This window comes from Myotis lucifugus, unplaced genomic scaffold (assembly GCF_000147115.1).
Source record: "Myotis lucifugus unplaced genomic scaffold, Myoluc2.0 scaffold_43, whole genome shotgun sequence".
Taxonomy (NCBI): Eukaryota; Metazoa; Chordata; class Mammalia; order Chiroptera; family Vespertilionidae; genus Myotis; species Myotis lucifugus.
In genome coordinates, this window is record NW_005871091.1 from 6035 (window position 1) to 21460 (window position 15426).

Below are 15426 nucleotides of genomic sequence, written 5' to 3' on the forward strand. Positions count from 1 at the left end.
CTGCTGGTGGGAATGCAGATCGGTGCAATCATTATGGAAAATAGTATGGAGTTTGCTCAAAAAATTAAATATGGAACTGCCATTTCACTCTGCAGTTCCACTCTAGGAATATATCCTAAGAACCCCAAAACACCAATCAGAAAGAATATATGCACCCCTATGTTCAAAGCTGAGCAATTCACAATAGCTAAGACTGGAAAACAGCCCACCTGTAGATGAATGGATAAAAAAGCAGTGGAACATTACACCATGGAATACAATGCAGCTGTAAAAAAGAAAGATCTTTTACCCTTTGAGACAGCATGAAGGGACCTGCAGAGTATTACACTAAGCAAAAAGCAGGTCAGAGAAAGACAAGTATCACATGATCTCACTTAAATGTGGAATCTAATGAACAAAATAAACTGATGCACAAAATAGATCCAGAGACATAGAGGCATGGAACATACTGTCGGATCTCAGAGGGAAGGCAGGCATGGGTGGGTGGGAAGAGATCAAACAAAGAACTTGTATGCATGTATGCATAATCAGTGGATCCAGATAATAGTAGGTGAAGGTCTGGGGTAGAGAGTGGGGGCAGGCTACAAGGGTTAATGGGGGAATAGGGGACATATGTAATACTTTCAACAATAAATATTTTTGAAAATTGGTTAAAAAAGGATAAAAACAGTAGCTTTGGAAACATTATCATATGCATTCTGATAACATGTACTGGTATATCACCTATAAATCTAAGCCTGAAATATACATACAAACATACTAGTACATAAATATATACATACTTGTGGCCCTGCGCAGGAATCCGTGCCCCAATAGGTTGCTGCAGCCCTCCTGAAGCTCTCTGACTGCTGCCCCGCCCTCCTGTATCTCCCCCGCCCTCCCCTCTTGTTACTCTGCCCCCTCCTGTAGCTCTCCACCTCCGGCTTCCTTGCTGCCCTGCCCCGTCCTGTAGTTCTCCACAGCCCACTTGTACCTCGCTGGCCCACCCTCTTGCTGATCCGTGATCTGGTCTTGACGCGCTTGGTCATTAGGCCTCAGGGAGTAACAGCTAATTAGCATATTCCTCTCTTATTATATAGGATACACACACAGAAGGTAAACATAGTAAAATGTTAACCATTGGGGAATTGGCTGAAGATTGACCAGGAATTCTTAATATCGTTATTACAATTTTTCTATAACTTTGAAATCATTTCAAAATAGAAAGTTGAAAAATCTTTCTTCCCAGCTGGAGCAATGCCCAAGAACAAAGCAGTCCAGGGCATGACTGGAATCAGGGACACTCTCCCCTAGGACTCCAGTGCCTCTTCCTCTTGGACATACAGCTCCCAAAGGGCAGTTAGAAATTAGTCACAAGCTTGGGGACTTGGCTGCAGTCTCTCATTAGCACTTAAGTGTCATTTGTGGACTCATTTCTCTAGAGCTGGATAAGGTAAAGGAAAGTCTGTTGAAGTGCCAAGTCCCGAGATATTTTCTCTGTGTGTCTGGATGTTAGGTCTGCTGAAGAAGAGCTGAGGAGATGAGTGATAATCTGCAGCAGAAGGTGTCTGAACTCACCAATGAGCCCAGGTGAGAGGAGCTGGAAATCTGTCTTTGCCGATTGACCTGCCTGTGTGCTAGTGGGTTCATGTGTGAGACTCTGTGTCCATGACCCTGTGTGTGTGCACGTATTGTATATGCTTGTGTATGTGCTGTTTGATAGTTGTATGTATATGTGTTATGAATCTCACAGTCTCATTTTAGCATATGTAGACCAAGTTCTCAGCCTCCTGGTGTGTGGTTGGGACTCCTGATTCATGTGTGTGACTGTAACACTAGCATCACAGCTGAACATCGGGAGTAACACTGTTGTCTCTGCTGCTGGACAAGGAGATGCCGACCTCACCAGGAACCAAGGTCAGCTCAGAGAGAGCTCAAGCCTCTGCTCAGCAGTGTGTTGTGGTGCACATGGGAGCTGTGCCTGTGGGTGACACCTCCTGTATGAGAGCTGGAAGTCATGTTATTGGATTTTCTCTGTGTGTATGTGATCATGTGCGTGTGACCATATGCATGGCTGTTGGTGGGGGGTTTAATGACTGTGCCTGTGACTGAATAGACTTAAACTGCCCCCATGCTGACTGCCCCTGACTGCCCTCCCCCAGCAAGGGGAAGGTCAGAAGGAAGCTCATTAATACACTCTCTTTAATAGGAGAGTGTATACTGTTTGTTGTAGTGAGTGTGGCTGGGTCTACATATGTGTTGTGTTGTGTATTTCTTTTAAAATTTTTGTATTGTTTGTGGTCTTGTGTGATTTTGGTGAAGTGTGTGTAGTGTTTGAGTTATGTATATGTGGTGAGGTGAGTGTTCACCAGGTGCATAATGAAACAGCAGTATTGATGTGCACTGTGAGTGTATATTGGGGTGAGAGGTGTATTACTGTATGTGTGTATGTCCAACTTCTGTTAATTCTGACTTGTATGTATGCATATGAGTGTTTATGAGATGAACCACATATTGGCTATTCTTCCTTTAGGATGGAAATTTGGTCAGGGGTGATGTACATTCTCAAAGCAGCTGCGTGTGTGTGTGTGTGTGTGTGTGTGTGTGTGTGTGTGTGTGTGTGAGATCTGTATTGATGACTCAAGTATTTCCAAAAGTGTCCTCCTTCTGGGGCACCATTACCTAAGATACTCAAATTCTAAGCAACACCCTGGTTCTGGAAATGGATTTGCTATCATTTTTATGTACATAAGTGTGACTGAGCTGCTCAGGATTTTCCAACCTTTCTTTATTTTTACTAAACATCCAGGGAAACAAACACACTAACTAACCTTAAACTCCAGGCATCATGCTGTGTGAAGGTATTGGGCACAATTACCGTTAAATAGTGATGAGACCTTGGGGAAGTTATATAAAACATTGGTCTCACTTTCACATATATAAAATGGAAATAATTACACTAGTTTTGTGAATCTTGCAGAGGCCCTCAGTAAAGAGTTATTGCATAAAGAGATCTTAATGTATTTGAGAATTTTTTGTCACTTGGAAAGTAAATAAATATGAAGGAATAAAACTATCTAGTAAAGGGAATAAAAAAATTTTGGACAATTCTGGGTCCTCACAGCTCTAAAATAATATATTTGCTTTGCTCCTAAGCAAGAAAAGGGAAGTTTCCCTGTGTAACAGTTAAGAGCATGGTTTCTCATCACACAGACATATTACACAGAATCCCATTAAGTAGCTAACACTTGCTGATTTTTAATTTATAGAAAATGGTAATATATATATCAAGTTATAAACAGTACATATCACATATGTAATAGATACTAATATACACACGCAAATTTGTGCACCATTCTGTCCCTGCTGCACTGCTGTGTGCCTACAGAATTTGTGTCATTTATGTTTCTATTTCGTAAAAACTAAAATTGGTCAAAGAATACAAATCCTTACAGCAGTTGTGAAGAGGTTTTAAAATCTGGGAATGTAAGGCTGATGTGCGGATTTAATTGGGAAATGTAGCTAAAGGCCTTAGCCTGGTACCCAAATGTTCATCTAAATGTTCAGCATTATTATGAAATATACTTTGTGGACTAATCTGGTATTGGAGATATTCTGGCCTCAAGTGGGTTTCATGGCCACCAAACTCCAGAGTGTCCCTGAGTTTACAGCTGAGGGTCAATGGGAGGTGGCAGGTTCACAGGAGGTCTGACAAGGCTCCCACAACGCCCGCTCAGCACTGCACTCTCACTTTACTTTCAGGCAGAAACAACTGACACCACTTTTCAGGGGCTCACCTTCCATTCCTGCCACAGTGAATCATTATGGTTTGGCTCTGGCCTGGTGTAGAAATGATCCCTCCATGTTCATCAGGATGTAAACTCATAGAGGTGAGCCCCTTGCTTTTCTTGCGAGCTGCTGCACTGCAGTCCTTAGTAGAGGTTCCCATACAGGCGTGATGTTAAAAGTAAAAACTGAATAAACAGTGAACCCCTCTTCTGTGTGGTGAGGTCTTGTGACTACTTTGGAGGTTGAATGTTTTCCTGGAGCCAGACTGGGAGAGAGGAAAGAGGCATACATCCACAGGTGTGAGAAATTAATATGAAAGTATTTAAAAATGAATGGTTTTCCCAATAATGACAGTTTGAGATGTGATTTCCTGTTCATCCTTTCTAGGTTCCTGAGATTCCCAAGCCTTCTTCCTTCCCAGCAGACAGAAGAGCAGCATGAGGCCTGAGAACCAGAGCAGCATGTCCGAGTTCCTCCTCCTGGGGCTCCCCATCCCACCAGGGCAGCAGGGCGTGTTCTTCACCCTGTTCCTAGGCATGTACCTGACCACGGTGCTGGGCAACCTGCTCATCATCCTGCTCATCAGGCTGGACTCTCGCCTGCACACGCCCATGTACTTCTTCCTCAGCCACTTGGCCTTCTCTGACATTTCTCTCTCCTCTGTCACTGTCCCCAAGATGCTCATGAACATGCAGACTCGGCAACAATCCATCTCCTATGTGGGATGCATTTCTCAGTTGTATTTTTTCATACTTTTTGCTGGTCTTGACAATTTTCTTCTGGCTGTGATGGCATATGACAGGTATGTGGCCATCTGTCAGCCTCTGCACTACACCACCATCATGAGGGAGGGGCTGTGTGTGCTGCTGGTGGCTGGCTCCTGGGTTCTCTCCTCGAGCGTTGCCCTTTTGTACACCCTCCTCTTGGTCCGACTGTCTTTCTGTGCTGACAATGCCATCATCCACTACTTCTGTGACCTCGCTGCACTCCTGAAGCTGAGCTGTTCAGACACATTCCTCAATGAGCTGGTCATATACACTGTTGGAGGAATGATTACCTTTTTGTGTATTGGTGTTATTTTGGGCTCCTATATCCGTATAGGGACCATCATCCTCAGGGTCCCCTCCACTAAGAGACTCTATAAAGCCTTTTCTACCTGTGGCTCCCATCTCTCTGTGGTGTCTTTATACTACGGGACAGTTACAGGTGTTTACTTTTTCTCCTCATCATGGGATTCCAAAGACATAATTGCTTCAGTCATGTACATGGTAGTTACCCCCATGCTGAACCCCTTCATCTACAGCCTGAGGAACAGAGATATAAAACAGGCCTTAGAGATGTGTGTCAAGAGGATTAAGTTCTTAAAGTAGCAATCACTAAATCCTCTGGTTGCAGTCAGGAGCACAGGGAAATATATCTCCTAAAATTACTGAATAGTCAACATCTCCATTTAATTTTAATAGAATATGCATTCTGTTGTCATGTACAGTGTGGTTAATATGTAAACTAGGTCAAGTTTGCTACATGGATTGTTAATAATGTTATATTCCCAATTAGTAATTTTGGCTTGTTCATCATCTCATAAGATATATGCAAAATATATTGCACAATTATAGATGTGGATTTTCTTTTTCTCCTTTGAGATGTGTCAGCTTTTGCTTATGTATTTTTTATACTATGTTATTGATGACATACTGATTTAGCCTCATGATTTGCTTCTGGTGAAATTTTTTTCTACCTGGTTCTTTGATGCTGGCTTTTGATGGCTTCAAGTTGATTGTGAGGGTCTCTTCCCAACTGACATTCAATGACATCCTGTTGGTAGATTGCAATCAGTCATGATAAGAAAAATTACGCTATGAAAAATGGCATATGCTACAAAATAAGGCTTTTCAAACAAGAGGGCCAGACATTTTAAACATACATTCAAAAGCACACCACTGCATTTATGATTAGGAGATGTTTCTAGAAATGGGCTTTACCTTAACTACTCATCTACTTCTAATATTAGTATAGGTACTTTATATCTATCGCTATGGATATAGGTACACATACAAATATACGAACAAACATATAAGTATAAATATACAGATAGAGATATAGATACTAGTATAGAATAGGAAGTAAAATGCAGCTTTCTTGCCGTTAGAGTTTAAATGGTATATTTTTTCCATCACTTTAAACTTTTCTTTTTCCTTGTATCTATGAGGTGTCCATTATTAACAATGTAATGCTGAATATTGGTCATTTTATGTAGAGAAACAATTATTGTATTTCTGTAGAATTTTGTCTCTTGACATCTAATGTAATCATAATACATTTCCATTTATATTTTTCATGTAACTGTGTTTATTATTTGATACATGTTTCACATATATTCTCTCTTGACTTTCTCCCTTTCGATTAAATGTATATTTTAATCCTTTTCCCTCTACAGTAGGTCCTTGGGTTACGTCAGAGATCCGATCCTATGGCGCAGAACCCACCTACATAAGCACCTACGACACTCACATGGAGCACAGACACAGCAGTAATGAAGTGAAACAGCAAAAAAATTTTAAAGGAAATATAACAATTCCTGAGCTTTACTTGTGGTAAATAAATAATAAAAAACATAAAGCACATATGTACATATGTCAAAATGACAAAACTTTTTATTTTTTATAAATAAATAGAGATGGCGACATAACCACGACACGACATACGTCGAGTCCAACGTAACCCGAGAACTGTCTGTATTAACTTAATCTTACATTATTATTATTTTTTATGAGTCTTCCCTGTGCTCTTAGGAGATCACTTCTTACACTCTCCTTAATTTTTAATTGTATTTTGATATACAAAACATAACATTTAACATTCTAGCCATTTGAACCATTTAGGACACTCATCAGCAATATCTCATCTTATGACCACTAAAGTAGTCTCTATAGAACATCAACTGAGTATTTCGCAACTGGGAAAAAAATAAGAACAAGGGTATCTATGAATTAATTGGAAGAAATTGTAACATATATTGCTAAATGAAAAAAAGCAATGTGTAAAAGAGCATTTATAGCGTGCTACTTCTCATGTAAAAATGAAGGTAAATAAAATATCCAACTCTCTGCCCATTTGAGCAAAAAGAAGCACAGGAAGAATAAATCAGAAACTAATAGGATTTTTTATCTACAGGAGTTGGGGCAGAAATGATGGGGAGATGGATAGAACTATTTGTGTAGTTTTGACTATGTTGCCTTTTGCAAGTAAAACATGAATAGAAAAGGTGGCTAGTAAAGCAAAATAGAATAAAACAAATCAAAAGAACATAAAAAATTTAAATTAACACCATAATTACACTAAAAGGGAAAATAAAACAAATAACCTACGCAGTTCTTGAACCAAGAATTCTGTCTACATACGTTCACAATTTTTAAAAAACTCAAAACAAAGTTTTAAGCTGTGGTATGTTATTAACTGTAGTATAAGTTCAAGATTCTGAAACAACTCACCATGTATCCAAAGATTCAGCAAATAAGTAAACACTGAGGAAAAGATAGTGACTCTCACTCTCAGGGAAAAGAGCTCTGTACATGGAAAAGGAGAGGCTGGAAAACTCTCTATGGTTTCAAACCAGAATTGGAGATATCAGTTCAAACTCATGGGTTTTAAAATGTATAAACAGGTTGCAATTTATTTTTTTATTTATTGTTTGTATATCAACAGCTATATTGTCCTATCCCCCATTATTTGTGTCCTACTCCTGACCCACCCACCTCCTGTGGGTAAACTTCCTTTCACTTACTTAGTTTCTAGTTTTTACTCCTTTTGCTTCTGTTATAAGTATTTCCCAGTTGGCTTTCCTGAGATCATTTAGAATCCTTGCAACCAATAAAAACACCTAAAGCTACAAAATAAATAGTGGTAATGGATTATAACTCAAGAGAATAAGTAAGCGTCCATAATGATATGAAAAAAAACAAACAAATAAATAAATAAATAAATGTGGGAAATAGGGTAAGTCCCTTCTTATAGGAGAATACTAGCACACCTAATAAACATGGAAGAAATAATAGAATTAGAAGAATCGCCATTTGGCCACCACATTTGCAATAATTTTGTCATATAAGAATCACCAATAAATTTTTACAGAGAATTCCTGGTGACCTCAGCATATTTTCATAGATGAGTCATATCTCTACCCTCTCATATTCCAGGGAACAAGTTTGTTCGCTTTTTCAACATACAGAACTATAAGAATTTGAAGCCAATGATTGGGTGGACCACCCTATACCAAATCTCTTCAATTCAGTTATTTCTACTTATTTGCCGGTAAATAACCGATTTTCTTCTTTTTTCAATAATATTTACTTTCAATATTATTTTATACTGATTTCAGGTGTACCGCATAGTCATTAGACTGGAAATATTGAGAAGAACACTATGTAAAGTATATTATTAGCTAAACACTATGATAGGTTTTCTTTTCTTTCAATTTTTTGATTTTTTTTTTTACTTTAAATAATATTTTCCTGAAGAGAACCAAGATGGAGGCATAGGTACACACCTATACTGGCTGCCTCTCACAACCACATCAAGATTACAACTAAAAGGCAGAACAATGACCACCCAGAACCGCAGGAAAGCTGGCTGAGTGGAAGTTCCACAACTACAGAGGTGAAGAAAGCACATTGAGACCGGTAAGAGATGCGGAGGCACATAAAGCGTTGGCACCTGGATGTGCTGCTCTTTTAATTGGGAGGGAGATAAAAGCTCCCGCTTGCTCTGAACTCCATTCCAGGCGAGACTGTGGGGGACACAGACACATATGGGGATAAACTGGACTGCCTGGCATCGGGACAGGAATGTGAGGGCGGCTTTCTCGCAGACGTGCTCATAACGATCATTGCTCCTGCACAGGGGGCACAGGACTAGGAGACCCGGGGACCTCTCCAATGCAGGGCTGACAGGAGGCCATTGCTGCTTGCTCCACCCTGGTGATTCCCAGAGACCCCGCTCCACCCAATTTACAACCCCACCCAAGCTGTGCACATCGGCTTTTGCATATGAATGGCCTGTCCTTTCTCTGCCTAAAACCTGTCAAACTGCAGCTGGGTCAGAGAGCCCCAGAGCTCCCAAAAGAAGGCCCAAGGCACGGCAGCAGCAGCCTGCCTTGCTTCATAGCTGGGCCTAGTCTGGGGACTTCCAAACCCCATACAAACAGGAAGAATCTGCAGATGTCCCTGTGGCTCCTGCTGGGTGGCCACAGACAGTGGCTGACCTTGTATCTCCTTGGGGATCCAAGAGCCAATGTACCCAGCCGTCAGAATGAGACCATACCAGATTACAAATATTCACATCCATAAGAGACACACTCAAGGGGCAGACTCAGTGAGCACCAAAGCCCCACTGAAACAAGTCCTGCCCCATTAGGGCGGCTCCTGTGCAACAGATCTTCTATAGTAGACATAGCTGGTCATCACAGTCAAATGACCTGGAGGTCAATTCCTCCCAGTGATACCAATAGCAGTCAAGGGTTAACTACAAAAAGACTGTGCAAACAGCCTACAAATGGGTGCACCAAGAGTGTCCACCTCAGGTGACTGGGGAGGCTGAGCCTTTAGGCCCTATAGGAAAACTAGCACACAAAGCCACTCTATCAACACAGGGAAGCAGCTAAAATGCAGAGACAAAGAAACATGTCACAAATGAAAGAAATGGAAGAAAGCAAAATACTGGATATAGAGTTCAAAACCACAATTATAAGGTTACTCACGAATTTTATAGAAACCTCTGAGAAATTTAGTGACACCCTCAAGGATATAAAAAAGGACCAATCTCACTGCCAGAATAACTGATGAAATTTGAATATGAACTATAGATTAGATAGGAATAAAGTATCAATGTAAAATATCCTGATGTTGATTATTATGCTATGGTTGTGTCGGAGAATAATCTTGTTCTTAAGAATGGGACACAATGTCTCCAAATGGTTCAAACACACACACACACACACACACACACACACACAGAATGCATAAAGCAACTGGAACAAAACATAAACAATGAATGAATCTGGGTAAACTGGGTAAAGTGTACACAGGGGTTCCTTGTATTATACTTGCAACCTTTTTGTAAGTTTAAAATAACTTCTTAAAATGTAATCAGACAGTTTGGCTCAGTGGATAGAGCGTTGGCCTTCATACCAAAGGGTCCCGGGTTCAAATTTGGTCAAGGGCATGTACCTTGGTTGCAGGCTCCTCCCCAGCCCGGGCCCTGGTCAGGTCTTATGCAGGAGGCAACCAATAGATGTGTTTCTCTCACATCAATGTTTCTCTCTGTCTTTCCCTCTCTCTGCCACTCCCCCTAAAAAATCAATGAAAAAATATCCTCATGTGAGGATTAACAAAAACAACAACAAAAAAGTAATCAGAAAAACATGAGTAAGCCATAGGATAACTGGTTAATAAATGAAAAATATGCAATTCAAAAAAAAAAAGGACCAATCAGAAATTAAGCATACACTGACTGAAATAAAGAATAATATACAGAGATCCAACAGCAGACTAGAGGATCCCAATAATCAAGTCAAAGATTTGAAATACGAAGAACCAAAAAACCCCCAACTGGAAGAGCAAAAAGAAAAAAGAATCCAAAAATATGAAGATAGTGTAAGGAGTCTCTGGGACAACTTCCAGCATACCAACATCTGAATTATGGGGGCGGCAGAAAAACAGAGAGACCAAGATATGGAAAACCTACTTGAAGATATAATGACAGAAAACTTCCCCTACGTGGTGAAAGAAATAGACTGACAAGTCCAGGAAACACAGAGAACCCTGAAAAAGAGGAATCCAAAGAGGACCACACCAAAACACACCATAATTAAAATGCAAAGGGCAAAAGACAAAGAGAATCTTAAAAGCTGCAAGAAGGACCAACTAGAAATTAAGCATACACTGACTGAAATAAAGAATATTATACGGAGATCCAACAGCAGACTAGAGCACTGGTCAACAAACTCATTAGTCAACAGAGCCAAATATCAACAGTACAACGATTGAAATTTCTTCTGAGAGCCAAATTTTTTAAACTTAAACTATATGGGTAGGTACACTGTTATTAACTTAATTAGGATACTCTTAAGGCTTAGGAAGAGCCACACTAAAGGGGTCAAAGAGCCACATGTGGCTCACGAGCCGAAGTTTGCCGATCACGGGACTAGAGGATCGCAAGAATCAAGTCAAAGATTTGAAGTACAAAGAAGTAAAAAACACCCAACCAGAAAAGCAAAAAGAATCCAAAAATATGAAGAGAGTGTAAGGAGCCTCTGGGACAACTTCAGGCGTACCAACATCCGAATTATGGGGGTGCCAGAAGAAGAGAGAGAGCAAGATATGGAAAACCTATTTGAAGAAATAATGACAGAAAACTTCCCCTACCTGGTGAAAAAAATAGACTTCCAAGTCCAGGAAGCACAGAGAACCCCAAACAAAAGTAATCCAAAGAGGACCACACCAAGACACATCATAATTAAAATGCCAAGAGCAAAAGACAAAGAGAGAACCTTAAAAGCCGCAAGAGAAAAACAATTAGTTACCTACAAGGGAGTAACCATACGATTGTCAGCTGATTTCTCAACAGAAACCATGCAGGCCAGAAGGGAGTGGCAAGAAATATTTAAAGTGATAAATAGCAAGAACCTACAACCAAGATTACTCTACCCAGCAAAGCTATCATTTAGAATTAAAGGTCAGATAAAGAGCTTCACAGACAAGAAAAAGCGAAAGGAGTTCATCAACACCAAACCAGTATTATATGAAATGCTGAAGGGTATTCTCTAAGAAGAGGAAGAAGAAGAAAAAGCTAAAGTTAAAAAATTATGAACAAAGTGACAACAAATACATATCTATCAACAAGAGAACCTAAAACTCAAATGAATAAAAAACCTGATGAACAGAACAGACTGGTGAATGTAATAGGATCAGACAGACAATTCTGAGGGGGAAAGGGTGGTGGGGAGTGTGGGAAGATATTGGACAAAGTACTTAACCTATGAACAAGGTCAGTGGGGCGGGGGGAGGCCTGGAGTAGGGTGGGAACCGGGTGGAGGGGAGCTATGGGGGGGAAAAAGAGGAACATCTGTAGTAATCTGAACAATAAAGATTAAAAAATAAAGATCATATACCATAATCAAGTGAAATTTATTCCAGGGATGCAAGATTGGTGCAATATCTACAAATCAATAAACATGATACACCACATAAAAAAAAGAAGGTCATATCAATGGATGCTGAAAAAGCATTTGATATAATCCAGCACCCATTTTTTAATCAATTCTCTCAGTAAATAGTTATTGTATAAATGCAAGTTAATGTATATGAACATTTTTGACAGTTGGAGGTATATAAATATGAAGGAATTAAATTAGCTAGTAAAGGGACTAAGAAAATTTTGGACAACTTTGGGTCCTCACATCTCTACAATAATACATTGTGCTTGACTTCCCTAAACAACAAAAGAGAAGTTACCATGTGTAATGATTGAGAGCATGGGCTATGATCACACACATTAGACTGAATCCCATGAAGTAGATAATACTTGGTCATTTTTAATTTATAGAAAATGATAACACATATATATATCAAGTTATATACATGTCACATGTATTATGGATACAGATATACACACGTGTGTGCAATTCTGTCCCCTACTGTACTGTGTGTGCCTACAGAATTTGTGTCATTTATGTGTCTATGTCTTAAAAGCTACAAATGTTGAAAGAACACAAATTCTTTTTTTTAATATATTTTATTGAATTTTTACAGAGAAGAAGGGAGAGGGATAGAGAGTTAGAAACATCGATCAGCTGCCTCCTGCACGCCCCCCAGTGGGGATGTGCCCGCAACCAAGGTACATGCCCTTGCCCGGAATCGAACCTGGGACCCTTGAGTCCCCAGGCCGACGCTCTATCCACTGAGCCAAACCGGTTTGGCGAACACAAATTCTTAATGTAACTGTGGAGATGGTTGAAAATCTGGGAATGTAAGACTGATGTGTAGATTTAATTAGGAAATGTAGGTAAAGTCCTTAGACCAGCACCCAAACGTTCACCAAAATGTTCACCGCTATTATGAAAGAGAGTTTGTGGGCTATCTTGGTTTTGGAGCTATGTTGGCATCAAGTGGCTTTAAATGGCACCCATCGCTGGAGTGTCCCTGAGTTTACAGGTGTGGGTAAATGGGACTGGGTTTCACATTACTTTCAGGCAGAAACAACTGACACAGGTCATCTTTTATTTCTGACACAGTGAATTATTATGGTTTGGATTTGGCCAAAGTAGAAATTATCTCTCTGTGGTCATTAACATGTAAACTCAACCTGGCTGGTGTGGCTCATTGGTTGAGCATTGACCTATAAAGCAGGAAGTCATGGTTCAATGCCCAGTCAGGGCACATAGCGGGGTTGTGGGTATAATCCCCACATTTCCTAATTAAATCCATACATCAGTCTTACATTCCCCTTGCAGGAGGCAGCCCTTCAATGATTCTCTTGGCATCATCAATGTTGCTATCTCTCTCTCTCTCCTTCATTCCTCTCTGAAATCAATAAAAAAAAATTTTTTAAAGATGTAAACTCACAGACCTGGGTGAATGCCCTCTTGTTTCTGTACAAGGAGGTCTTGCTGGTTGCTTTAGGGGTGTGATGATTCCAGGAGCCAGAAGGGAATAGAGGGAAGATGCATGAATCCACAGGTGTGAGAAATTAATAGGTATGCAGTTAAAATTCATGGTTTTCCCAGAGATTGACAGTATTAGATGTGATGGTCCTGTTCACCCATTCTGGGTTCCTGAGACTCCCAAGCCTTCTTCATCCCCAGCAGAAAGAAGAGCAGCATGAGGCCTGAGATGGAGAGCAGCATGTCCCACTTCTTCCTCCTGGGGTTCCCCATCGCGCCAGGGCAGTAGGGCGTGTTCTTCACCCTGTTCCTGGGCATGTACCTGACCACGGTGCTGGGCAACCTGCTCATCATCCTGCTCATCAGGCTGGACTCTCGCCTGCACACGCTCATGTACTTCTTCCTCAGCCACCTGGCCTTCTCTGACATTTCTCTCTCCTCTGTCACTGTCCTAAGATGTCCTTGAACATTCAGACTCAGCAACAATGCATTTCCTATCAGAATGGCTACCATCAACATATCAACTAATGACAAGTGCTGGCGAGGATGTGGAGAACAGGGAACCCTAATACACTGCTGGTGGCAATGCAGATTGGTGCAGTCATTATGGAAAACAGTATGGAGTTTGCTCAAAAAATTAAATATGGAACTGCCATTTGACCCCATGATCCCACTTCTAGGAATATATCCTAAGAAACCCAAAACACCAATCAGAAAGAATATATGCACCCCTATGTTCATAGCAGCACAATTCATAATAGCTAAGACCGGAAAACAGCCCATCTGTAGATGAGTGGATAAAAAAGCTGTGGTACATTACACCATGGAATACTATGCAGCTGTAAAAAAGAAGGATCTTTTACCCTTTGAGACAGCATGAAGGGACCTGTAGAGTATTACACTAAGCAAAAAGCCAGCCAGAGAAAGACAAGTATCACATGATCTCACTTAAATGTGGAATCTAATGAACAAAATAAGCTGATAAACAAAATAGATCCAGCGACATAGAAGCATGGAACATACTGACGAATCACAGAGGGAAGGCGAGCGTGGGTGGGGGCGTGGGAAGAGATCTACCAAAGAACTTGTATGCATGTATGCATAATCAGTGGATCCAGATAATAGTATGGTGAAGGTCTAGGGTAGGGAGTGGGGGCAGCCTAGAAGGGTTAATGGAGGGGGGGAAGGGGGACATATGTAATACTTTCAACAATAAATTTTTTTGAAAATTTGTTTAAAAAGGATAAAAACAATAGCTTTGGAAACATTATCATATGCCTTCTGGTAATATGTACTTGTATATCAGCTATAAATCTAAGCCTGAAATATACATACAAACATACTAATATATATATATATATATATATATATATATATACACACACACACACACACACACACACACACACACAGTAGGTAAACATTGTAAAATGTTAACCATTGGGAATTGGCTGAAGATTGACCAGGAATTCTTGATATCATTATTACAACTTTTCTATATCTTTAAACGCATTTGAAAATAGAAAGTTGAAAAATCTTTTTTCCCAATGGAGCAATGCCCAAGAACAAAGCAGTCCAGGGCATGACTGGAATCAGGGACACTCTCCCCTAGGACTCCAGTCCCTTGGCTCTTGGACACACAGCTCCCAAAGGGCAGTCAGAAATCAGCCACAAGCTTGGGGAGTTGGTTGCAGTCTCTCATTAGCACTTAAGTGTCATTTGTGGACTCATTTCTCTAGAGCTGGATAAGGAAAAGGAAAGTCTGTAGAAGTGCCAAGTCCCCAGATATTTACTCTGTGTGTCTGATGTTAGGTCTCCTGAAGAAAACCTGAGGAGATGGGCGATATTCTGCAGCAGAAGGGGTCTGAACTCACCAATGAGCCCAGGTGAGAGGAGCTGGAAATCTGCCTTTGCCAATGGACCTGCCTGTGTGCTAGTGGGTTCATGTGTGAGACTCTGTGTCCATGACCCTGTGTGTGTATATGTATTATGTATGCTTG

General features: G+C 40.5%; 1 protein-coding gene across 1 annotated transcript; it reads left to right on the forward strand.

Moving 5' to 3' along the window:
- The first annotated feature begins 4205 nt into the window (after window positions 1-4205).
- LOC102435511 (olfactory receptor 1J4-like) lies at window positions 4206-5138 on the forward strand. The gene has a single exon (XM_006088087.1). The coding sequence runs from the start codon at window positions 4206-4208 to the stop codon at window positions 5136-5138; it is 933 nt and encodes a 310-aa protein (XP_006088149.1).
- Window positions 5139-15426: the final 10288 nt, after the last annotated feature.